The sequence below is a fragment of the Hemitrygon akajei genome, chromosome 31 (assembly GCF_048418815.1).
Source record: "Hemitrygon akajei chromosome 31, sHemAka1.3, whole genome shotgun sequence".
Lineage (NCBI taxonomy): Eukaryota > Metazoa > Chordata > Chondrichthyes > Myliobatiformes > Dasyatidae > Hemitrygon > Hemitrygon akajei.
The window spans coordinates 28,075,052-28,102,646 of NC_133154.1; the positions used below are offsets into that span (position 1 = coordinate 28,075,052).

The window sequence follows — 27,595 nt, forward strand, 5'->3', positions numbered from 1 at the left end:
TGGAGGCCTGCCGCTCTTCAGTCAGGACCATGACAATATCACAACAGATCCCTTGGAGTGTGTAACAGAAGGGTTCTTTGGGGTGTTATATTGTACAGCAGTAGACTCCCAGGAGTGAGCTACAGGCTGAGACCTAATCCAGGGGTTTGGAGCTTTCTGTATTAAACAGATCACTGGGACTGCTTTAGAGGCTTGAATTTAATGCAGGGATTTGGGGACTTAATATGTTGAATAACAGATTCCCAAGAGTGAATTATAGGTCTTAATCTATTCCAGGTGTTCAGAGGGAGTATATATAAATTAACAAATCCCCAGCAACGATGTGGAGGCCGGGATACAATACATGGTATTGGGGGCTGGTATATACTATAGATTAACATTTACTCTTATTCAATCTGTGTGTGATTCTCTTGCTCTGACCTTGTAGCTATTTCTGGCAAGGACAGTCAGATGACAACAAACAGAAGATGGGGAAACCCATGCAGCTGGTTTATAACATAGACAGGAAGCTACAGCTGAACCCAGAGGCTCTACAGGTCCTCCAGTCCATCGAGGTTCCAATGGTTGTTGTGGTTATGGTTGGTGCTGCTCGTACAGGGAAGTCCTACCTCATGAACTGTCTCGCGGGAGACAGGAAGGGTAAGAGCAGTGGCTGTAAACTTCCACCTGTAACCTTTCACCTCTGTTTACTATCTGTCTTGCAGAAATTATCCTGAGACCAGGGACACAGAACACACTTGCATTGCCAAGCTGTCAACAGTGGGAAATGTACTGGAGACATCTGCTGGTGTCACATTGGTGTTCCCATCACTGTTTTGGACAATTGATCTAGAGAAATCTGAGGAACTTAAACTGCATGCTTGCCTCATATCTTGAATGCAGAGAACACACTGGTCTCATTAATAGCGACCAGAGTTACTTGCTATAACACTGACTCTGCATTGACCATCAATTGTCCTTTTTCACAAATTCTACAACAATCGAATTTTATTCTTCCCATGTTCCCAACAATTCCTCTCAAACTCTATCCCTCACTCACAAACGAGGGATAGGATACTCACAATCTGCACGTCTTTGGGCTATGGAAGATCACAGATCCACTTATGTTCTTGCAAAGTTTACCTCTCTGTCTCTCTCCCTCTGCAGGATTCACAGTGGATTCAACCCTCCAGACTCACACCAAAGGAATCTGGATGTGGTGTCGATCCCTCCCTGAGAGACCCAATGAGGTCCTCCTGTTGTTGGACACTGAAGGTCTTGGAGATGCTGAGAAGGTCAGACCCTCCCTCTCAACTATCCCCCTCCTCAGAACAGTGGTTTCTTTCTTTTCAAATCTTATTATTATTATTATTATTATTATTATTATTCAAAAATACACAGGTACATCAAAGTAACAACACTTACAATGCCTCAAAAAAATTATCTTAAAGATTGAAAATTTTTGTGACTAAGAAAAACCCTACTAAACAAGAAAAGTGAGGAAAAAAAAGAAACCCATTGAGGGCACAATCCCAGAGCCATGTGTCATATAGAAAGCTTCTAAAAATAAACATCAAACTGCCAACAAGAAGAAAAAATATATCAAAACAAAATTTACACTTAGATCGCGGAGGAAATCTATCAGTTAACTGAAATGATAGTAACGAGCAAATGAGCCCCATCTCTTCTCAAAATCAAATAAAGGTTCAAAGGTTCGACTTCTAATTTTCTCCAAACTGAGACACAGCATCACTTGAAAGAACCATTGTGACAAAGTAGGAGCAGATATATCCTTCCATTTCAACAAAATGGCCCTCCTAGCTATCAATGTAACAAACGCAATAACATGTTGGTCAGACAGAGAAATACCATGAATATTTTGAGGAATTATTCCAAAAAGCACAGTCAATTTATTAGGTTGTAAATTGATTCTAAGTGTTTTAGAAATTGTCAAAAAGACTGACTTTCAGAGCAGTTTTAATATAGAACTTGACCAGAACATGTGTGTCAGTGTAGCTATCTCAGTTTTACATCTATCACAATACTTGTCAACATTGGGAAATATTTTAGAAAGTCTCTCTTTTGTCCAATGGTAACGATGCACAATTTTAAATTGAATCAGTGAATGACAAGCACAGACCAATGAAGAGTTATCCAATTTCAGAATCTGCATCCATTCCTCCCATATAAAAGTCAAATTGAGTTCTTTCTCCCAGTCCTGTTTAATCTTAAGTAAAGGACACATCCCATTGTAATAATAAATTATAAATTCTTCCAATAGAACCTTTCATCAAGGGGTTCATATTCATAATAGTATCTAACAAGTCAGCCTCCAATATATAAGGAAAATTTCTTAAATATTTTTGTAAAAAATGTCTAACTTGAAGATATTGTAAAAAATGTGAATATGAAAGAGAATATTTATCGACTAATTGTTCAAAAGACATCAATCTGCCTTCTTTAAATAAGTCCAAAAAAGACTTAATACCTTTATTTTTCTAAAGTCAAAAAATTGGATCACTCCAGGAAGGTTTAAAACAGTAATTACAATAAATTATACTACAAAATTTAAATTTTTTAAGATTAAAAAATTGCAGAACTGGAGCCAAATATGTAAAGAGTGCTTAACCACAAGATATAAATTTAAATTAGCAACTTTAGCTAATTGTATAGGTAGAGCAACTCCTAATAACGAAGTTAAATAAAACTGTTTCACAGCTCTCAGTTCCAGGTCTACCCAGATTAGCCGATCATTCCTATCACCCCAATATAACCAAAAGGACATATATCGCAAATTAACAGCCCAATAATACATTATTAGATTAGGCAAAGCGAGACCTCCGTCCTTTTTCAACTTTTGTATATGATTTTTACTTATCCTTGGTCTTTTATTATCCCAAATAATCATCAGTTATCAACTGATAATAAGTTATCAACTCCTTTTTGATCGATTTTGTGTTGATCTAATTATGGAGGCATTTACACCCTGATAATAGAGAATATTCTTTCTTTTCACATGTCCACAAAAACTATTCGAGGATTGATTATATTATAATTGATCCCCACCTTTTGCCTCATGTTAAAAACTGTGAATATGACACTATTGCTATATCCGATCATGCACCTTTGAGTTTGTCCTTTGAATTTGATTATGTCATTTTTGTCCGTCCACCATAGCACATGTCTTAGACTTTACTGCAAAACTCTGATTTTATCAGTTTTATTGAAAGCCAGATAAAAGATTTTTTTCTTTTTAATGATGTAGGAGGTATGTCTAAATTAATTATATGGGATACATTCAAAGCATTTTTACATGGTTAGATTATTTCTTATTCAGCTAAACTCAAAAACCAGACAAAAGCAGAATTAGATAAAATTTCAAAACAAATTAAAGATTTAGATAATGTCTATGCGGTTTCCCCTAATATTGACTTATTTTTAAAAAGGGTGGAACTTCAATCACTATATAATCTATTATTAACTCATCCAATCGAAGGTTATCTACTTAAGTCAAAGAGCGAATTTTATTTGTTTGGAGATAAAAATAATAAATTACTTGCATTTCAATTAAAATCGGCTGGAGCCAAAAGGCAAATTTTGAAAATTCGTAGAAAGGATGGTACCTTGGCTGGGGAATATGAAGAAATCAATAAGATTTTCCAAGATTTTTATACTGAACTTTATAAATCTCAATCTTCAGTAGATTCTTCTGAAATGAATGCCTTTTTACGAAAGATTGTTTTCCCTAAAATTTCTGCTGAGGATCAAAAAACTCTCGATGCCCAAATTACTGAATCCGAAATTCATAAAGCTATTTTTTCAATGCAATCTGGTAAGACCCGGGACTTGATGGTTATCCCGTAGAATTTTATAAAAGAATTTGGAAAACTGCTTTCTCCATATATGTTGGAGATGTTTAAAGATTCTTTTGTGAAAAGTGACTTACCCTCTACTTTCTATGAAGCTTCTATTACTTTAATCCTCAAAAAAGGATAAAGATCCTACTGATTGTGCCTCATACAGACCTATTTCATTACTGAATGTTGATGCTAAGATTCTCTCAAAGATAATGGCCAATCAGTTGGAGAGTATTTTGGGTAAAATCATTTTTAAAGATCAAACAGGCTTTATAAAGGGTCGTTATTCTTTTTCAAATGTTTGGAGATTACTTAACATTATATATTCACCCTCTTCTAAAACTCCACAATGTGTTATATTTTTGGATGCTGAAAAAGCATTTGATCGAGTTGAATGGAAATATTTAATTAATGTTTTAGAAAAATTTGCTTTTGGTATTAATTTAATAATTGGATTAACGTGATATATAGAGCTCCTGTTGCTATTGTTGTCACCAATAACTGTAGGTCTCCCCTTTTTCAGCTATCACGGGGGACAAGACAAGGTTGTCCATTAAGTCCTTTGTTATTTAACTTAATATTAGAACCCCTTGCTATTGCTCTTTGTGAAGCTAGAAATATACATGGGGTTTTTATGAATGAGGCCATGCATAAGATCTCTCTTTCTGCTGATGATTTATTGGTATATATATCTAAGCCTGAAGAATCTATTCCTGCTTTGCTAAAGTCATTTGACAAATTTGGAGATTTTTCAGGATATAAAATAAATTTTAGTAAAAGTGAATTACTTCCTTTAAATGAATTTGTCTCTATATACCATAATATTCCTTTCAAAGTTACGGATTCTTTTCGATATTTAGGTGTCAGAATTACAAAAAAAATAAGGATCTTTATAAAGCTAATTTTCCTCCTTTAGTGGACTCTATGAAGTACTCATTTAGTAGATGGAGCCCACTTACATTTTCACTTGTTGGTCATATTCATATACGTTTGTAGTTAAAATGAAGATTTTACCAAAATTTTTATATTTATTTCAGAATATTCCTGATTTTTTGACTAAGAAGTTTTTTGATCAGAATGATTCTATTATTCTATCTTTTATTTGGGATAATAACAGAACACTGGTTTCATTACCATATGGGTAACCCACAGACAGAGGAATGATCCACAAACCAGAGTTCAAATCCTACCACAGGCAATGGGGATGTTTAAATTCTCTCCACAATCTAGATGTAAAGTAAAAATTTATTAATTTGTTAACTAATTAACATTTTAATCACTTGTACATGCTGAGCTTCAGGGAAGAATTCTGCCATCTTTTTCATTGGAACTGTATGTGATGCAAGACCATTACCCACTCTGTTTCCTGTCCCACCCACACAATTCCCATCCCATCCTCCCAAATGAAAATGATGTTAAGGTACTACGACAGTGTGATATCCCCCAGCACTGTGGTGGTGAGCACTGGGCGAGGCTTCCCTTGGCCATACATCTGCCACTGGTGGTATTGACAGGAAAGATGCTGTGGAGGGAAGCCTCACCCACCAATCTCTGTAAACACCGAGCAGGAAATATCCAGAAATGGGACGGTTATCTATTAGACTGATCTCAGAGCAAGAGTTCTCACTAACTGTTCATCTATCCTACAAACTTTGTACATGCAGGGAGACAGCCAGAATGATAATTTAATCTATTCGCTGGCTATCCTTCTGAGCAGCGTCCTCATTTACAATGGGCAAAGAAACATAGACCAGCGATCCCTGCAAGACCTACAGTATCCTTCACTGGTGTCTCTCAGTCCTTCTCTTTCAGGGTGATATCTCTACAGTGACCAGTGCCTCTCAGTATATCTCTCTCTCTTTCTCTCAGAAATATCTGCACAGCAACCGATGTCTCTCAATCCCAGTCTCTTGGGGAGATATTGTATGCTGACCAGTTTTTCTCAGCCCCTGTCTCTCTCAGTGGGATATTGTATTGGTAAGTGTACGGGTGAGATGTGTGGATCTGAAAAATGGACACAGCAAGGAAATGGTTAACATTTAGAAATTTGTGGGTTTGTCCTGTTTTGAAGGTCTACCTGCATGTTGGGCAAATTGACCCTTGATATTAGATAAGGGTAGAACAATGTGATTCTTGGTCTACCTGATTAAATGGTCTGAAAGCAAACCAAAAGTGCTGATTTGTGTAAAAGTAATTAATCACCTTGTCTTTAAAGAATGTTTTTTTCACATTGTTTGGTTGTAAGATTAATAGAATGCATTGTCCCTGAGGAGGCAGAGGCCAATTGCTGAAGGTCACCTGACGAAAAGGTTAGGGTCATGTAAATGTCGGATTGGATGCCTCGCCCCTACCAGCTGGACTGGGAGGGGGTGATAGGTGGGCAAGTTCTTTCTTGGGCAGACTACTCGCCTGGGTCCCACCTTCAGGCCGAGCAGCTGAACCAGCACCAAGGACCTCCACCCTAGCAGGTCCACAGTTGATCGCCTGCTTCAGGGACCACGCAGAAGTTGCTAAGTATATTCAGCGGTGTAGACTACGAGGGGTTGCTTAAGTTAGCCCTACCTATTAGTGGTGTAGGTAGTGTACAATATAAAACATTTCTCACACCCCTCTATTTTCTTCTCTGTATTATCAAGCATCCACTTGTTATGGTTATACTTTTTCGGGTATCAGTTTTTGTGGAACAGATATTTGTGCACAGACACACATTTCTATGTCCCTTTCTTTTGGCATATATCTGTACACTGATCACTGTCTCTCAATCATAGAGTCATTGAGTTATACAGCAGGGAAGGTATCCCTTTGGCTATGCTTGATCATACCGACTAAAATGTATTCTCAAGCTGATCCCGTTTTCCAGCACTTTCCCATATTCCTATGAATTCTCATCATCTTCATACCTGTCCACGTACTTCATAAATGTGTCTAATGTACGTGCCTCACCCACTTCCCCTGCCAGCTCGTTCAATATACTCAACATCCTTCATGTATACATAACCGATATCTCAGGTTCTTATTAATCCTTTCACTCTAACCGTAATACTATATCCTGTAGTTTTCTTCTCCACAACCTTGCAAACAAAGACCACCGACCCTATCAATGCCCTTCATCATTTTTGTTATTACAGCTGTGAGATCACCCCTCATTCTTCTATGCTCCAAAGAATAAAGGCCAAGGTGTTTATCCTCGCAGTTCCATGACTCCTAGACACATCCTTCAAAATGCTTCTTTGCACTCTTTCTGGTTTAATCACATCCTTACTATAACTGCATGACAAGAACTGTACACAGTACTCCAAGTGTGACCACATTAACATTTTGTACAATCATAGTGTAACCACCCACTTCAAACTTAGTTTACTAACTGATGAAGTCCAACATGCTAAAAACTTTATTCACACCCCCGTTCTCTCTACTTGTGACTCCCTTTTAACACTTCAAGGTGCTTCTGTTATGCAGAAGTATCTAGATCCCTTACATTCAATGCAGAAGTCCTCCAATGATTAGTCCTTCCACAATATAACTCTATGTGCTTGTCTGAATTCCATTTCACAATCCTGAGCCCAGCTGCCCAGCTGACCAAGATCCCACTGTGCTTGCTGGTACTCATCTTCAATGTCCACTGTGACAGTGAAATAGTGCTTGAGAACTGTACACATCTCCAGCAGTTCCACAAACACATTTCCATCTTGGTCTTTCAGAGGCCTTATATTCCCTATGTTACTCTTCTTTCATTCATATATTTGTAGTGTCACTTAGAATTCTCCTTAATTTTACCAGCTAAAGTCACCTCATGCTCTGTCCTGCCCTCCAAATTTCCACACAGAGTTTACTCTGGCATTTTGTATATGTGTTCAATGATTCACTTTCTCCCAGCTGCCTGTTTCTGAATCAAGACACCTTCTTTTTCCACAATCAAATTTACAATAATCCTTGATATCCAGGATTCTCAAACACCAGCAACTTTGCCTTTTACCCATTGAGTCCCTCTTTCTCGGGGAGATATCTCCACAATGACTGGTGTCTCTTAAGACACACTCTCTCTGAGAGAGAGATCTGTACACTGACCAGTGTCTCTCAGTAACTCTCTCTCAGGAGCAGATCTGAACAGTGACTGACATTCCTCACCATTTACCTGCCAACCTTTTATTCCTTTATCCTTGATGTTGCTCCCAGTTTTGTGACTGAACTGTCTAAGCGGATCCAGATGAAGGCCCAGCCCGATGACTGTGACAGTCGGGAATTTGTCCGTTTCTTCCCTGAATTTGTCTGGGTGCTCCGTGATTTGACATTGGATATGCACATTGATGGAAAAGATGTGACTCCAAATGAGTACCTGGAGCACAGCCTGAAACTGAAGGACAGTGAGTATGCAGCAATGCCAGTCTCTGAGGAGATAGGGAGAACTTGGAAAGGGCCCAGAGAATGGAGGGAGCAGGGTTGAATTCAATGTTTGAGAGGGTGGTGGTGGAAGGGGCAACCTCTTACATTTGAGAAATTGTGCACACACTCCAGGGTCTCCATGGCCCATTCACATCTGTCATTCCCACTGACTCTGCATTCCCCTGCCCTGTTCACATTCACATTACGTCACAATTCCCTGCAATAATGATACCAAAGTACACCATCCTCTGGTTTGATGGTATAAATGCACCACTCCCACCCAGATGACACTCCTTCCCATCAGAGTTTCATCCGATTGGCTGATTGCCACTGTCCCACACACACCCCTCTCAATGAACATGATCCTCAACTACCCTGTATGTCACATCATTCCCGTCTATGACAAGTCACCCATGACCCAATTACAATGGACTTGATGCCTACACATCCTGTTCTTCACCATCACACCTTGCAAACTGTCTCCCCTCTATTTCCTTCCTGTCCTTCCCCTGTTCCTCCCCACAGTCCTGGGGGTAACAGTTGCCTTGTTGGGAATGAAAGAGCAGACTCATTAAGTTATTCTGGCCTGATTCCTGGTTCTTTTTTACAGGTGAGACCAGTGAGCAGGACAAGGAATACAATGAACTCCGCAGGTGTATCCGCAATCATTTTCCCTCACGTTACTGCTTTGCATTTCCCACTCCCACATTCCGGAAGAAACTCAAGCAGCTCCAGGAACTGGAGGACAAGGATCTGGATGAGGAGTTTGTTACAGAGTGGCAGAACCTCATCAATTACATTTACTCCCACAAGAAAGTCAAGAGAGTTGTTGGGGGTCAGCTGGTCACGGGCAGGAGTGAGTAACTGGGCAAAACCTCACCACCTCTCTTCAGTATAACACACTAACCTGGCATGAGAAAATCTGCTGATGCTGGACATCCAAAGCAACACACACAAAATGCTGGAGGAGCTCAGCAGGCCAGGAAACATCTATGGAAAAGAGTAAACAGTCATCATTTCACTCTGTGACTCTTAATCAGGACTAGAAAGTAAGGGGAGAAATCAGAATGAGTAGATTGGGTGGGGGGAGGAACAAGTACAAGGTGGCAGGTGATAGGTGAAACTGGAGGAGGTGGTGAAGAAGGGAGCTGGGAAGTTGATAGGTGAAAGTGATAAAGGGTTGGAGAAGGGGGAATCTGATAGGAGAGGAGAGAAGAGAATGGAAGACGGGAAATGGAGGAGCACCAGAGGGAGGTAATGGGCAGGTAAGAAGAGAATCTATGAGCGGGAAACAAGGATAGGGAATGATGAAGAAGATGAGGTTTGTAAATGACCAGATGTTCAAGAAATCGACGCACATTCCATCAGATTGAGCACCTTCAATCTGTCTGCCCGAAAACGCGGTATTTCCTGGTGGCCACCCACTTCAATTCTACTTTCCATTGCCATTCCAACATGTTAGTTCATGACCTTGTCTACTGCCACGATGAGGCCACATTCAAGTTGGAGGAGCAGCACCTTATATTCTGCCTGGGTAGCCTCCAACCTGATGGCATGAATATCGATTGGATGTTTGTGTAACAGGCGTGAATGAAAAGCAGGTTGGATTCAATTGGAGCAGCACCCAGCATCTGCAGATTTTCTCCTGTTTGTGATTTGATTACTACTCTGCGAAGTCTCTTCCAGGGTGCCAACCCTGAAGAAGTTTAAAACTTTACTTCGAAGTGAGTTCAGTGAAACCTTCTCTCACTGCTCCCCTTTGTGATCTCTGCTGCTCTTCAACACTTTAACCACATGCTTACCCAGACCATTCTCCTTGTGTTTCTCTCTCCCCTCCCCACCTTTGAAATCTACTCCGCAGCTTTTTTTCCCTCCAGTCCTACGGAAGGGTTTTGGTCCTAAACATCAACCTTTTCCATAGATGCTGCCTGGCCTGCTAAGTTCCTCCAGCATTCTGTGTCTGTTCTTTGGATATCCAGCATTTGCAGATTTTCTCTTGTTTGTGATGGGATCCAGTTGGAAGTCTGTATACTGGAATTGAATGGGAAAGGGGAGGGACCATTAGAATTGTGTTAAGTGGATGTGAAAGGGAAAGGGTTGGGATCACATTGGAAGTGTGTACTATGGAACAAAATGGGAAGGGGCTGAGATCCCATTGGAAGTGAGTACAATGGACATTTATGGAAAGAAGTTTGGATCCCATTTGTTGTGAGTACAATGGAAATTAATGTGAATAGGTAGATGGGAATGAGTGGTATGGTGTGGAATACCAGCACGAGTGTAGAGGGTAGAAATGAATGAATGAAATCACTGCGAATGAATGGGAAGGTGTGGGGTCCCACTGGGAATATCAACTGTGGTCTTGAAGAGGAAGGGTTGGGAGCATGGACTGTGGGATTGAGAGTATGAATGATGGGAGAGAATTGGAGGAGATGTGATTCCATTGAAAGTGAATAAGAATATGTTGTGATGTTGAGAGTGGGAATTGAGGGTGTGATCAGATCCTCAGGCACTGACTTTCCGAAACATTCCACACAGGATTTGCTGAATTGACCAAGGTGTACATGAGCAAGATGGCGGATGGGTTCCTACCATGTGTGGAGAGCAGTGTCGCTAAATTAGCGGAGGTGGAAAACAAAGCAGCAGTAGATGAAGCCCTGAAATTCTATGATAATGAAATGAAAAATATCTCAGAATCTGATGATCTTACCATGAGCAGAATCATAGAGCATTACAATATGAAGAGCAGCGAGGCATTCAATATCTTCCACAAAAGGTCTATGAACAACAACATTGACAATTACATCCAGCAGCTGGAGGTGAGCTCCTAATGTTCAGTGATTACCAACTGTCTCATCTCTGAACACCTGTCCCTGGACCCAACTCATACAGACATAGACTGAGAAATAGAGAGCAAAGATATATCATCCTGAAAGTGAGGGACTGAGAGACACTGGATAGTGCAGGTTACTCCATGACTTAGAGGGGCACAGAGACACCGGTTTGTATACAGATCACTCCTTGTCAGAGTACAAATTTCTCCCTGAGAGAGAGCAACTCCAAGATACAGTCAGCTTACAGTCAGCTTACAGATCCGTGAGAGAGAATGAATCAGAGATATAGTTAGTGTACAGATCTCCCACTGAGAGAGATGGACTGAGAGACACTGGTCAATGTATGGATCTCTCCCTGAGAGAGAGCAACTCAGAAATAAAGTTATTGTGCAGATCTTCCCCTTATAGAGAGGCACTGAGAGACACTGGACAGTGTACAATACTTGGTTTCCTAGTTTATTGTACTTTTTTCCCTCACTACTAGGAGACGATGAGATCCACTTACATGTCTCTCATGACCAAGATCAAGGAAAAGTCTCAAGACCAATGTAAGGCACAACTTGAAAAAGTAATGGAATCAATTAAGAAAAACCTGACATCTGGACATTATCAAAAACCTGGTGGTTACAAGGAGCTGAAGAAGGATCTTGATAATTCCATCAAGGAGTATGAAGAAAAGACCAAGAACCAGATCGAGGTGTGTTATGGCAAGGCATTTAGTTTTCAATTCTCATAGCTCTTCTTTCTTCTGACTTACATGAATTCAGAACACTTCCCTCTCTGCCTCTTTCCATTCAGCCAACAAAAGTGAATTTGACTTCCACTCTCCGTAACATCTGGAATGGGATTAACTGGGTAGATTGAGTCTGTAATCGAGAAACCAGTTATAGTGGCTGTGGGAGGAGTTTCAGTGGTAGGATTTGTCAGTGTTGGGGGTAGTGCCTTTGGGGCTGTGGGAGGAGATTCAGTGAGTGGAGAGTCAGTAATGGAGCAGAGTATGTGAGAATTCTTTCATCACTGGTTTTCAAAGCCATCCAATCTCTCCCTTAAAAAATCTCAACTGTGCTTCAGTGGAGAGAGTTCCAAGAGCCAATCCTGCATTGAGGGGAAAAAATTATTTTCATATCTCCGTTGATCAAGCTACCTGTTTATCTAACTCAGCTTTGCAATTCATGACCATCCAGTCCATTTGCTGATTCTGTGTTTTCCCACAGAAGTGAATAGTCCTAATCTGTCCTACCTTCTCTAATAAGGTAATATGTCCTTCCAGGTATCAGTCCAGGAGCCCACCTCTGAAGTGTTAGTGTTAAAGGAGACCTATACTGTCCATACTCCAGATGTAATCTCACCAAAACCTGATATATCTGTAACACTAAAGTATTTCCCTTCCACTTTTGTTACACGCTCTATCTCTACCTCTTACTGGCACATAAACATTTTGCAAATCTTGTACTACGAAACCCAGATCCCTCTACATCTCAGAACTTCATAAACTTTCCCATTTGGATAATATGCTTCTATTTGTCTTTCTGCCACAATGGTATTTTGCATTATCCCACATTGTGCTTGATTTGCCTGATCCTTGTTCATTCACAGAAAATATCTCTCTACTCTTTGCCACTGCTATGTGTCGGTCTTGCAACTTATCCTTGTGTCATTTAGGAAATAAATTCTGCCTTCATCCAGGCCACAATATAAATTGCACATAGTTTTCAGTTGCGGTTTTACCAATTTCCTGTAGATTGGTAAGTTGAGTTCCCTTATTGAATATCAATCCCCAGCACTAGACATTTGATGATGAGAGCCTGTCTCTGGACTCTTGTGGACTGGTGTCATGGAAGAGAGTTGGATATGGATGATTGTATCTTCTCTTCTCTGTAGGGGTGGGCTGTCCTCAACAGTTTCCTGGAAGAGGAAAAATCTCGTCTAGACCAGGTACAGGAGATGGACAACAAGCTGACAGAGGAACAAAAGCATGTCTCTGGTAAGAAAATAAACAAAATGCTCAAAATATTCAGGTCAAGGAGCATCTGCAGATTTAAAATTAATTCTTCGTGTCTGAAAACTTAAAATGTGAGACATTTCTGCTGAGTATTTCACCTCATTGTTCATCAGAAACATAGTGAGATCAGGGAGGGATGTGCTTATGTTCTTGGACATCTTCATATGAAGAAGAGCTTGGTGTTGGGTCTCGCGAAGAACATAAATGGAAGGCCAGAATGGCATGCCCAAGAGGAGTAGGTAGATTTGAGGCAGGAGTACGGGTCATCAGTGAGGAGTGGGTAATCCTTATTGAAGAGTTATAGATGCAGAGACAACAGAAGGCCTTGGCACGTGATGTAATTGAAATTCGAGCATAAATACTAACTCATTAATCCTTTATTGTGCACTGGTCATTTATGTTTGAAATGTATATACTATATGTCATTGCCCTATACTGTAATGCTGCCACACAACCATAGAACCATAGAACATTACAGCACAGAAACAGGCCTTTTGGCCCTTCTTGGCTGTGCTGAACCATTTTTTTTTGCCTAGTCCCACTGACCTGCACCTGGGCCATATCCCTCCAAACCCCTCTCATCCATGTACCTGTCCAAGTTTTTCTTAAATGTCAAAAGTGAGCCCGCACTCACCACTTCATCTGGCAGCTCATTCCACACTCCGACCACTCTCTGTGTGAAGAAGCCCCCCCAATGTTCCCTTTAAACTTTTCCCCCTTCACCTTTAACCCATGACCTCTGTTTTTTTTCTCCCCTGGCCTCAGTGGAAAAAGCTTGCTTGCATTCACTCTATCTATACCCATCATAATTTTATATACATCTATCAAATCACCCCTCATTCTCCTGTGCTCCAGGGAGTAACGTCCTAACCTATTCAACCTTTCTCTGTAACTCAGTTTCTCAAGTCCTGGCAACATCCTTAAACCTTCTCTGCACTCTTTCAACCTTATTAATATACTTCCTGTAATTAGGTGACCAAAACTGCACACAATACTCCAAATTCAGTCTCGCCAATGTCTTATACAACCTCACCATTACATTCCAACTCTTATACTCAATACTTTGATTTATAAAAGCCAATGTACCAAAAGCTCTCTTTACAACCCTATCTGCTTGTGATGCCACTTTTAGGGAATTATGTATATGTACTCCCAGATCCCTCTGTTCTACTGCACCCCTCAGTGTCCTACCATTTACCTTGTATGTTCTACCTTGGTTTGACCTTCCGAAGTGCAATGCCTCACACTTGTCCTCATTAAACTCCATCTGCCATTTTTCTGCCCATTCCTCCAACTGGTCCAAATCCCTCTGCAAGCTTTGAAAACCTTCCCCACTGTCCACTACACCTCCAATCTTTGTATCATCAGCAAATTTGCTGATCCAATTTACCACATTATCATCCAGATCATTGATATAGATGACAAATAACAGCGGACCCAGCACAGATCCCTGTGGCACACCACTAGTCACAGGCCTCCACTCAGAGTAGCAATCCTCCACTACCACTCTCTGGCTTCTTCCATTGAGCCAATGTCTAATCCAATGTACTACCTCTCCAGGTATACCTAGCGGCAGAATCTTCCTAACTAACCTCACATGCAGGACCTCGTCAAAGACCTTACTGAAGTCCATGTATACAACATCCACTGCCTTCCCTTCATCCACTTTCCTGGTAACTTCCTCGAAAAACTCTAATAGATTGGTTAAACATGACCTACCACGCACAAAGCCATGCTGACTGTTTCTAATAAGTCCCTGTCTATCCTATCTCTTACTATGCCTTCCAATAATTTACCTACTACCGATGTCAAACTTACTGGCCTATAATTTCCCGGCTTTCTTTTTGAGCCTTTTTTAAACAATGGAACTTACATGAGCTATCCTCCAATCCTCCAGCACCTGACACGTGGATATCGGCATTTTAAATATTTCTGCCAGGGCCCCTGCAATTTCAACACTAGTCTCCCTCAAGGTCTGAGGGAATACCCTGTCAGGTCCTGGGGATTTATCTACTCTGACTTGCCTCAAGACAGCAAGCACCTGTCCCAATCTACGCTTTTCGAACTTCAACCCGAGAATCAGATCTATCTTTATCCATGATCAAGTTGAAACTAATGGTGTTATGATCACTGGAACCAGTGTTCCCCTACATGCACTTCCGTCACCTGTCCTAACTCACCTCCTAATAGGAGATCTAATATTGTATCTTCCCTAGTTGGTACATCTACATATTGATTTAGAAAACTTTCCTGAACACATTTCACAAACTCTAACCCATCTAGACCTTTAACAGTATGGGAGTCCCAGTCAATGTGTGGAAAATTAAAATCCCCTACAATCACAACTTTCTGTCTCCTGAAGTTGTCTGTTATCTCTCTGCAGATTTGCTCCTGCAATTCTTGCTGACTATTGGGTGGTCAATACAACCCTATTAATGTGGTCATACCTTTCCTGTTTCTCAGCTCCACCCGTATAGCCTCAGTAGACAAGCCCTCTAATCTTTCCTGCTGAAGCACTGCTCTAATATTTTCCCTGACTAGCAAAGCCACCCTTCATCCCTCTGCCTCTATTACGTCTGAAACATCAGAACCCTGGAACATTGAGCTGCCAGTCCTGCCCCTCCTGTAGCCAAGTTTCAGTAATGGCTATGATGTCATAATTATATGTGTCAATCCAGGCCCTCAGCTCATCTGCCTTTCCCACAATACTCCTCACATTGAAATATACACACCTCAGAAGATTGTTACCACCACACACAACCTTACTATTTACGACTTTGCATGAACTACTAACATCATTTATTTTTACCCCCGTTCCACTATCTACTCTGGCACTCTGGTTCCCATCCCCCTGCAAATCTAGTTTAAACCCTCCCCAATAACACTAGCAATCCTCCCTGCAAGTATATTTGTCTCCTTGTAGTTCAGGTGTAACCCGTCTCTCTTGTACAGGTCCCACCTGTGCCAGAAGAGATCCCAATGATCTAGAAATCTGAAACCCTGCCCCCTACACCAGTTTCTCAGCCACGTGTTCTTCTGCCAGAGCATCCTCCTCTTACCCTCACTGGCACATGGCACAGACAGCAATCCAGAGATTACTACCCTCGAGGTCCTATCTTTCAACTTCCTACCAAGCTCTCTGTACTCACTCTTCAGGACCTCCTGACTCTTTCTACCTATGTCATTGGTACCGATGTGTACCACGACATCTGGCTGTTCACCCTCCCACTTCAGAATGCTGTGCACGCGATCAGAGACATCCCTGACCCTGGCACCCAGGAGGCAACAAATCATCTGGGAGTCTCTGTTACAACCACAGAATCTCCTGTCTGTATCCCTGACTATGGAGTCCCCTATCACTACTGCTCTCCTCTTCTTCCTCCCTCCCTTCTGCACTGCAGAACCAGACTCAGTGCCAGAGATCCGGCTGCCGCAGCTTGTCCCAGGTAAGACATTCCCCTCAACTGTATCCAAATCGGTATACCTGTTCTGGAGGGGAATGGCCACGGGGAACCCCGCACTACCTGCCCTTTCCCCTTCCCTCGCCTGATGGTAACCCAATTACCTGTGTCCTGTTCCTTAGGTGTAACTACCTCCTGGAAGCTATTATCCATAAACTGCTCAGTCTCCCGAATGATCCAGAGGTCATCCAGCTCCTGCTCCAGTTCCCTAACGCGGTTTATTAGGAGATGCAGCTGGATGCACTTCTTGCAGGTATCATTGTCAGAGACACCGGAGGTCTCCCTGACTTCCCACATCCTGCAAGTGGAGCATTCCAACATCCTGCCCAGCATACTCTCTAGACTGAACAAAAAAAAGAAAAACAGAAACTGACCGGAACCTACCCTCGCCGCTGCCTGTTTCTTGCTAAAGCCTGATTGAGCCAAAGCCGTCCCACTCCGACTCAGTCCTCTCCAACGATGGCCGCTGTATATGGCAGTCTCCCTTTGAAATCTTGGCGTGCTACATCCTGCGCCTGCGCAGTAGAGCCTCTTTTCCCCGATCAGTTAAAGGAAAGAAAAATGACCTCCCCTCCACGATACTTGAGTCTTTCACTCTTAGCCTCTTGCTTCGATTGAAAAGCAAGAAACAACAATGTTAACAACATTCTCATTAATTCTCATTAACTCTCATTCTCATGTTGTTAATTCTCATTAACAACAACAAATTCACGTCATATGTTGGTGATAATAAACCTGATTTTGAACTCTGAACTCATTGAAGGGGAAGGGAAAGCCATTGCTAAGGACAGGACGCTCCACTTCAGAGAGAGGAAGATCAGATAGGCTATTGAAGACATAGCAGGATGTGTGGTTGGGGTCAGGGTTGGGTGGAGGGTCGGAGGAATTGTACGAAGTAGGGAGGCAAAAAGCGGAGGGCTCAGAGGGTTGAAGTGGTTGTGGGATACTGGGAGGCATGAAATACCAGAAGTGAGTGGGGAAAGATGGTGGAAGACAAGGAGCAGTAGGACCCAGTGGTGGCATGAAATAACAAAATTACAGTGGCAGAGGCAATAAACAAAAATATCCAATGCTTGTTAGAATAGAGCAGCAGGTGTGATGGGGACTTACTCATTGTGTGGACAGATCGAATTGGCCAAGGCAATCTTGAGAAAGACTACAGAGAATGCATTTGTGATAGCTTTCTGAAACAGTGTGTTACTGAACCTACAAGGGAACATGCTATCTTTTGCTCATCCTGGATAATGGGAAAGGATAATGATCTTGTAGTTAGAGATCATCTTGGAAAGGGTGATCAGAGTATAATTAATTTCTCACACAAATAAATGGAGGGTGCAATAGTTTGATCCAAAACCCGGTATATTATGCCGAAACAAGGGAGAATACAATGGGATGAGAGAGGAGTTGGATAGTGTAGACACAGGCTGGTGGGGCAATGGCTGCAGGAATGGGATCCCAGCATTTATACCGATCATGGCTGTGGGTGATGGGAATGGAAAAATGCTGTGGGACATCGACCCCTCTCATGGGACAGAGTAAGGGTGCTCCAGTGGTTGGGTGAACATTGAACTGGAACTGGCTAACAAGGGGAACACAGACATTAAAGGTTGTGTTTTATGTTCATAATCCATAGTAGGCCAAGAGCTGCACATTTCTGAATGAGGAATATTTTCCCTGGACTTGTTTATCAGGGTTCGGAGACTGCGCAAAGGGTTCTGGTGAGGTGACTTGCTCATTTCTACTTCAGGGCGTGGCTCTGGATGGACTTCCAGAGCCAGGAACAATGAAGCCATCCTTCAGTCTGACACCTGATGTGGAGAGGGTCCCTCCCTGTGGTTACCAACAGGCCCAGATTCCCCTGAGGTGTCTGAGGATTTCTCCACCACTGATCCTTTGGTTAGGATAGTGTTGGAGATGGAACAAGCTGGTGGCTCTAGGAGACTCGCTACAGAGAGAGGATTGCATGTGTCATCTATAAGTGGCTTCTCCCTGGAAGGGGGCAGGTACTTGTGTGGTTGGGGTGGGGGGGCGGAGCTGGTCTCCACTGACTGTGAGAAAATGGCATGCTGTGTGTTCTGTGCAATGATTCCTCTCATCCTAGTCCTGCAACAAGACACCACTGGCTACTGACTTCTAGCTTAGAAATGGCACAGCTCATGAGGTGTGTCCACATCATTCTCCAGTACACCTGGTTCTGTGTTAGGACCACCACCTGTTGTGGGCAGAGTTCATTCTATCACACATGTGGTCAGGGACCACGTACCGGCACTTTAAAAACTAGCACTTTAATAGGCTGGAGGACAGCCCATTTCCAAGATTTGTTCTGACTGTTGTGCGAGATGTAGAGGATAGCAGGGATGTTTCCCTCTCCAAAGGTCATGGGCAAAGCTCACATTTGTCTCTTCTGTCAGGAGTATATTTGGGGGCCGACCAAGGAGAGGAGGAGATGTGAGAAGGAGAAGTTGTTGTCCTTTGCATATATATTTGTAAAGAATAATCTGAGAAATATCTAAAAGATTACTTTTTTTAAAAAAAACAGGTTTAACAGTGATGCCCTTCCTTAAAGAATGGGATTTCCCACCCTCCAATTTTGATACTGACCTCACACTCATCTCTTCCATTTCCCTAACATCTGCACTTACCCCATCTTTTCGCAGCCTTCATAGTGCTAAATTCCACCTGTCCTTACCTACCACCTCATGATCCCCCAACACATCATTCTCCACACCTTCCATCATCTCCAAAGGGGTCCTACCAGTAAATATATCTTTACCACCCACACTCTGCTTTCTGCAGAGATTGCTCCCTCTGTGATTCCTTTAGCCATTCAACCACACCCCCTCCCAAATAATCACCCTCCTGGCACTTATCCCAGCAAGCAACAGAAGTGCTCACCTGCCAATATGCCTCCTCCATCATCTCCATTCAGAGCCCCAATCATTCCTTCCAGTTGAGACAACACTTCAGCTGCAAATCTGATGGGGTTGTCTATTGTGTCTGTTGTTCCCGATGCAGCATCCTCTACATTGGTGAGACCCGTTGTAAATTGGGAGACAGTTTTTCGAGCATCTCCACACCATCCGCCACAAGTGGGACTTACCGGTAGCCAAACATTTTAATTCTGATTCCCACTCCGACATGTTGGTCCATGGCTTCCCCTTGTGCCAAGAAGAGATCACCCTCAGGGTGGAGAAACAATAGTTTATATTCTGTCCAGGAATCCTCCAACATGATGGCATGAGTATTGATTTCTCCTTCTGGTAAACAAGTTCCCATCACTCCTCCCTCTATTCCCCTCCCCCCCAGCCATTTACTTCTTCTCACCTGCCTATTACTACCCCCTGAGTCCCCTCCTCCTTCCCTTTCTCCTATAGTCCACTCTCCTCTCTTATCAGATTGCGTTCTCTCCAGCACTTGACCTTTCCCACCCAACTAGCTTCACCCATCATTTTTCAGCTCGCATATTTCCCCTCACCTCCCCTTTTTATTCTGGCATCTTTCATCTCAGTCCTGAAATAGGGACTCTGGTGAAACATTGACTGTCTATTCATTTCCAGAGGTGCTGCCTCTGCTGAGTTCCTCCAGCATTTATGTGTGTTTCTTAAATTGAACAGTGAGTGAAGCTCCCTGTCAATATCTTGTCTCACACACCTCAAGCTGTGACCCCTTCACCACTCTCTGCATGGACTAACCAATTCATCCTCTGCCCCTTTTGTCAGATTTGGAAGAGGAGCTCTCAAGGATCAAAGAAGAGATGGAGAAGATGGAGCAGAATAGAAAAGCGGCTGAGGAACGCAGGGCAAAGGAGATCATTGAGCAGATCAGGAAAAAGTTTGAAGAGGGTAAAAAGTACAGCATGGAGGAGCTGGAGGAAGCCATGGAGCATATGAAAAGTGAGATGGAGAAATACAGAGTCGAGGGCAGGATGGAGGATGCAGAAAGTGCTCAGAAGATATACGAGTACCTGAAGGAAAAACATGAAGAGACAACAAAATGGAGTTTCATAAATTTCATACACAAGACAGTGTTTCAGGTTCTGTTTTCATTCCTGAAAGGCTTCGTGGGAAATCTATTTTCATCATAAGACCTTAAGACCATAAGAAATTGGAGCAGATTTAGGCTCTTTGGCCCATTGAGTCTGCTCCACCATTTCATCATGGCTAATCATTTTTCTTCTTCTTAGGCCCATTCTCCTGCCTCTTCCCACCCCTATCTCACACACTACCTCTCCTCCTGGACACTCTCCCCCACCAAGTAGGGTCATGGACATTCAGCAGTTGTTGGACTCTGGAGCTACTGCTACCAAAGTATCTCCTGAGGTTCATTTTATGCATTCCCACATCAAGGTTCTAGACTCTGCCAGCTTTTTTGGTAGCTAATTATACAGGTACTATACATCTCCAGTTCTTATCCATAGAGTATGTGTTTCTCTAATCCTCTCATATACCTGTCTACACTGCACCACAATTACCTGAAATATCAGGTCTGTAATTTTAAGGGGGTGTGTTTATCCTTGGGCAATTCATCAAACTCTCACTGCCACAGAATGTCAGCTCCCACATCCTCCTTATCTGCTGGTTCAGTGTTCTGGGTCAGTGGTCAGCTCTATTTAATACTGACCCTGTGTTGATAATGTGGTCTTCCTCCACTCTGCTCTGTGTTCTGTGGATCTCTCTCTCACCAGCAGAGTTTCCTCCCAGAGCCTGATGGGGAACTTGTCATCTCCCTCTGGCTGCTACATTCCCACCATCAATCCACGATCAGTGTGATTACTGTATCACACTAATTATCCAGGCAATAAATCTGACCACCAGCAATGAACAATTGGAAACTGAAATGCAAGAACAGATGTACTTTCAGCAGAGATACATGAGACTGCAGGTGCTGGAATCTAGAACAACAAACAGGAAGATGGAGGAATCTTCAGTGGGTCAAGCAGCATCTGTTGGTGGGGGTGGAGGTAAAGGAATTGTTGATACTGGGTCAAGATCAAGTATTAGAATTGATAGAGGTGGCCTCAGCACAGGGACTTGACCCAAGATGCTGCTTGATCCACAGTTTCTCCAGCAGTTTATTGCCTTGTATAAGTTGAGTCAATAGTTTTAGCTAATAGATTTGTTAAGTAACATAGATGCTACATTTAACCACAATATAAATTTATGAACAAATCAATAATCTTCCCAGTTAGCCAAATCAATGTAACTGCAATAATAAGAATCAGGACATATACGTGTGGATAGATATTGGGTCCTCATCCCACCACATGGAAGTGTGGATTTAAATACCAGCAGTTTGTATATACTGGTAAATCTATGAAACTTTAATAAAGGTTTGGTGTGAAGCAGAAAGTTATTCTCTGCTGCTTTTAAGACATTCTGGGAGTAGAAGAATGTGATGGCCGTATCTTTGTAGGCAAGATTAGAGATTATTGGTTCAAAGCTTCATTTATTAGCAAAGTATGTATGCAGTATGGAACTCTGAGATTCTTATTCTCAAGATAACCACAAAACAAACCGAAATGCATGACCATACACTTCCCAGCACTATATTCCATCTGCTAATACTTTGCCCATTTCTCTCATCTAAGTCTTTCTGCAAACTCCCTTCTTTCCTCATTTCAACCAGCCCTCCGCTTATCTTTGTATTTTCTGCCAACTTGACCACAAAACCAGCAATTCCGTCATCCAAATCATTAACATATAACTTGAAAAGAAGCAGTCCCAACATCAACCCGTGCAGAACGCCACTAGTCATCGGATCATTACAAATATCTCCACAATCTCTTCAGCTACCTCTGTCAGTACACTGAGCTGTCGTCCATCTGGTCCAGGTGACTGATGCACCTACAGGTCTTTCAGCTTCTCAAGCAACTTCTCCTTATTAATAGCAACGACACACATTTCTGCCATATATATATTTCAATTATACATGTGTGTGTACACACACACACACACACACACACACACACACACACACACACACACACACACACACACACACACACACACACACACACACACACACACACACACACACACACACACACACACACACACACACACACACACACACACATTCCAGACCAGACTGAATCCTGAGATCCGCTCCCTAGAGCAGCCAGAGTAGGCCCACGCCTCAATCTCAGTTCTTCATCTCTCACTAACTCTCAGAAACAAGCAGTTCATAGCCTTGGTGCTGGAGAGAGAGGAATGAACACCACAGGGGAGCAAGCAAAATCAGCTGAACCCTCACCTCTGGTCCTGACACTCGAACTTCCCAGTCTATCTGGACAGTCATTTAAAACTCTGAGCACTGGGTAGTATCTCGCTCTAGGACCCAGTTCCCAGCACAGCAACAACCTTGGGCTGCACAGGCCAAAGCTGTACTCGAGATCACCATATTGGCTCGGCATTTGGATCAATCCAAACTCACACCCCAGTTAGGTGACTGGGCATTGAAACACTTCCACATTGATTCCTCTCCAAATTGCTCACTCCAACTCCAACAGCAATACCAAACTCCAGCTGCAACTTTGCCTTGAACAAGTTACACCTTGGCTTTGAAATACACATGCACACCCTTCCTTTCAATCAGCATCACCTCTTCACCATTTCATGCTTCCTAATTAAATCCAGTTTATTACATAGCACCCAATCCAGAACAGCTGATCCTCTAATGGGATCGATCATGAGCTGCTCTAGAAAGCCATCTCATAGACATACTACAATTTCCCTCGCTTGTGATCCAGGATCAACCTGATATTCCCAATCTACCTGCAAATTAACCCCCCCCCCCAAGACTAACCCAACATTGCCCTTTTGACGTCCCTGTTCTATCTCCCATTGTTATTTTTAGCATAAATCCTGGCTACTGTTCTTAGGCCTATATACAACTCTTATCAGGTCCTTTCTACACTTATACTTTCTTAACTCTAGCCACAAGGATTTTGCATGTTTAAATAATGAAATTTAATCGTTAGAAAGAGGTGACATACGATCAGAAGACAGAGCCACACTACCCAACTTCCTTACTGCCTGTCATTCTGATTCAATATGTATTCTCTGCAGTGGTAAGTGAATATCATGAAAAGACCATGGATTGGTCACTGCATCTTTCATAATATGTGATATGAATGCACCTATACCATAAGATGAGGCATCGCAGGAAAACTTCTCTGGACAGTGTGGATCATAATGTGTCAGTACAGTGTCTCATGTCACCATTTGTTTTAACTTTTTGAAAGGGGAGAGAAAGGTGAGTAGAGAGTGGAGGGGGAAAAGAAGGGGTTGGGGAGAAGAGGGGATAGAGGGGAAGGAGAGGGGAGAAGAGGGGGTAGAAGACTAGGGAGGGGGAGGGGAAAAGAGAGTGGGAGGGGGAGAAGACTGGGGAGGTGAGAGGGGAGAAGAGTGGAAGGGGAGAGGGGGAGAAGAGTGGGAGGGGAGATGGGGAGAAGAGTGGGAACGGAGGAAGAGGAGGGCAAGTAGGGAGAGAAGAGGAGGGAGAGGGGAGAAGAGGTGGGAGGAGGGGGAGAAGAGGGAGTAGTAGGGGAGAAGGGTGGGGGATAAAGTACAGTATGTAAAAGGATTAACACATTAGTTAAGCAAAATCAGCCTGTGCTTTCTAAAGGAAATCACTGATGATCAACAAATGTGCTAGGCCATGCTGAGCCATCTTTCTTCTCAGAGTCAGACAGCATTTCAAGGTCCTTGTTTCTTTGTGCAGTCATACGTAGAGATAGGACAACTCCAGCCTGTCTGTGAATAAAGGCATTATACCTATGTAGGGCTCTCAGTACCATTAACTGTGGTGTTAACTGTTCAGGCTATCAAAATGGCTTCTCTGTAATGTTACTTAATGCTGTGATGGGTTTCTATATCTTGAGTGTTTGGGTTATACCTAGATAACGGGGGAACTAACTAGTGGAGAATTGTTATGCAATCTTGTACGTGTGAGCTGAGCGGGAGTTCACGGTCTTTTTCGGGAGGCGAGCGAGGAGGACGGACGTGTGAGGAGCGGACAGCGGTTCCAGGGTGGCGGATACTGGACGTCGGCGGTTCAGACAGTGGCTGAAGTCTCGGAATATCGTTGTGAATGGAGGTATGAGCTCCAACGTATTAAAATTTCATGGGCACAACCTGATAAACTTACTGATTTGGCACCTTTAGGTTAGCTGTTTCTACCAACCCATCACTAAGAAATAACTATAAAGTTGCAATTATTGTATCGCCTTTGGTGTATTGTCTGGTATTTGTGTTGTGGGGTAACGACGGTTCACCCTAGGTGAACGGGGGTAAATCGGGGGCACAGATGCTACACATATTCTGCAATTTGTCTCTCGGTAATGTCAAACACTAGTTAAGTCTAACTCCAACTTGGATGTGTGGGGGTATCTGAAAACTATATCTCTTCTGGAAGGGGAATTGTGAGTTAGTTGGTGGATCGAGCAGGAACAGACACAGACTATTCCTGTTTGATCGACCAACTGAGTAAGCCCCGGGTGCTTTGAATAAAGAGGTTGTACTTATACGGTCTCTGAGTGAGTTTATCCGGATTTGACTTCCACATTTGGTGCTGCGAGCAGGGTTCCAACATAGGGACTGTGACACGGAGGCGGGCTGAGTAAGCGACAGACTGAACATGTCTATGTCTATGATCGTTCTATGGAGACTGATCGGTCCCACAAAGATGAATTGTCTTTGTCGCTCCCTACGATACCGGTCTGAGTCTCTGCCCCTCGTCTGGACCTCAACACAGGACCTTGACATGATCCGGATCAAATCTGCCGAGAGAGGCTCGTATAAGGTAGGACGATTATTTGATCATTGTACAGCTGACAGGTGCCGGGTAAAAGTTAAAATCGGGTAAGAGTTAAAGTTGAGTCAAGAAAAACAGGGAGAACTGATCAGTAAACACCGTGTCTGGTTAAAAAAAAGGATAAACTTGGACAGGTGGCACAAATCAGGTGAAATTTGAAGTCGTCTAAGAATTAAAGTTAGGTAAACAAATCAGGAGAATTGAACAGTAGATACCGTGCGCAGGTATGGGATAAAAGGTTAAAGTCAGGTCGGAATCAAGATCTGGTAAAGACACCAGAGAATTGAGCAGTAGACACCGTGCCTGGTTAAAAGCCAAAAACATGGGCGTGATAAGAAGGTACAGGAACTTCACCAGGCAAAAAGTATGAGTAGTTTCATGATAAAGAGAGAGATCTACGTGTTTTAAGTGGTATGTTACGTAAGAAATTGGGGACAAAGTGTGGCAATGGGGAGGGACTTGGGATGTGACAAGCTGTGACCCAGCCATAAAAATGGACCGAAGAAAGATCAGTCATAATAAACGCAGAACCTTGACCAAGGAATAAAACCGAAGGCCAAAAGCGACAAATGCATTGACAAATGGGGAATGAAAAACAGAATCCCGGGAGCATGTCTGGCTTACCGACCCTGTTTGATGAAAGTGGTCACGATAAAGACTGGCGAGTAATAAGACCCGGAGCCTGAAATTTCTCCGGGGTTTTCTGACACCGTGGGACGAAGGGTGAAACAAAGGGGGAGGGGGAGGACAGAGCCCCTATATCCAACCATCCCGCGAGGTGATACTGAAGAACGGATGAGCTCAGTCCCCGAGAAAAGTCCCCCGCCCGAACCTCAGAGACAGTAACCTACCTGATTGATGCCAAATCTCAGGGCGCGGGAGCAAGATCAGCCGGCGGTTATCTCTGTCTATGCCCCATGGAAGCCACAAGACATGATCATGATAAAGAATCAGGCCCCTGACAGAAAGGAGAAACCGGCGCTTTTCGTACAATACGTGCGGAGCACAATTCAAATGTAAAACGCTACCCCGCAGGATCTTTTCGGAATTTGTTGCATGACATTACCTGCGGACGAGGGACGGAAATGGAAAGCAGATCTGGGATACCACACCTGGCAAGAACTAAGAGGGTGGTTGCCAAACGATGAGGACCAGACCAACCAGCTAATACAGGGCATGGAAAGGCCACCCCAACGACCTTATCCCCCTGAGCGAAAAAATGGGCCACCCCAGCGAGCGCCCATGCCCGGGGGAAGCTCAGCCTGGACTGTGTTTTAAATGTGGCTGACCAGGACACTGGAAGACAAGATGGTCCTGCGGACAGCAGAGACGCCCAGTTTCAAACCGGACAGTCACCCCTTTTTCGCTATCTGACCCTTGAAAATGTTGCCCGTTGTAAGTAGCGACCCGCAAGACCCAGCATAATCCTTCAGCTACCTAGAATTCAGCTTCCATTTATGATTGATACGGGGGCACCCACTTCCACCCGCGATCATGAGGTAATGTCGGAACATGAATTCCTGCTTTCCTTTGCCACCATTGCCCTCTCGGGGTTCGAGGGGTCTGAACGAACATACCAACGGACGCGACACCTATGGGTGAAATTTCAGGGTAGGCAGGTAACTGCGGCTTCTAATGTTACCTTACATCAGCCTGTAAATCTGCTCTCTTTCCACTCGGTGGAGCTTTTGACCGCTCGACAGAAACAACACCTCACTCAGGCACGACAAAATCACTATGAGACAGCCTGACTGAGCAACCCGCTACTGACATTTTCTCACTGTTCCACTTTAAACCCGGCCACTTTCCTAACGTCGCCACCCCAGGTTACAAACGATTCTGAACACGATTGCGTGCTGCGAAATCAACTCCTCACCACAGCCCGCGCGGACTCCACCGACCAACCCCTACAGGACCCTGACATAACCTTGTGTGCCGATGGTAGATTTTCCGTTGGCTCTCAAGGCCAGAGATGTTCCGGCTATGCTGTGGCCACAGATAACGCGGTTCTCGAGCAGGCAGCCTTTGACCCGGCCGTGTCAGCACAAAAAGCAGAATGAGTTATTTGCCCTCGCTCGTGCCTGCAACCTCGCCGCCAACAAACGTGCAAACATCCACGCTGATTCTCGATACACCTTCGGGGTAGCTCATGACGACGGAGCGCTTTGGGAATGCCGGGGTTTCCTCGCCTCCTCAGGGCATCCTATTAGCAATGCTACGTTTGTACAGAATCTCCTCACTGCCTTGCAACTTCCAAAATCATTG

General features: G+C 43.2%; 1 protein-coding gene across 1 annotated transcript; it reads left to right on the forward strand.

Moving 5' to 3' along the window:
• Window positions 1-467: 467 nt before the first annotated feature.
• On the forward strand, window positions 468-21,840 carry LOC140718969 (guanylate-binding protein 1-like). Its single transcript, XM_073033264.1, has 9 exons — window positions 468-639; window positions 1,147-1,274; window positions 5,501-5,610; window positions 8,013-8,200; window positions 8,830-9,075; window positions 10,758-11,038; window positions 11,538-11,750; window positions 12,935-13,037; window positions 20,236-21,840. The coding sequence occupies exons 1-9, from the start codon at window positions 468-470 to the stop codon at window positions 20,598-20,600; spliced, it is 1,806 nt and encodes a 601-aa protein (XP_072889365.1). The 3' UTR covers window positions 20,601-21,840.
• The last annotated feature ends 5,755 nt before the right edge of the window (window positions 21,841-27,595 follow it).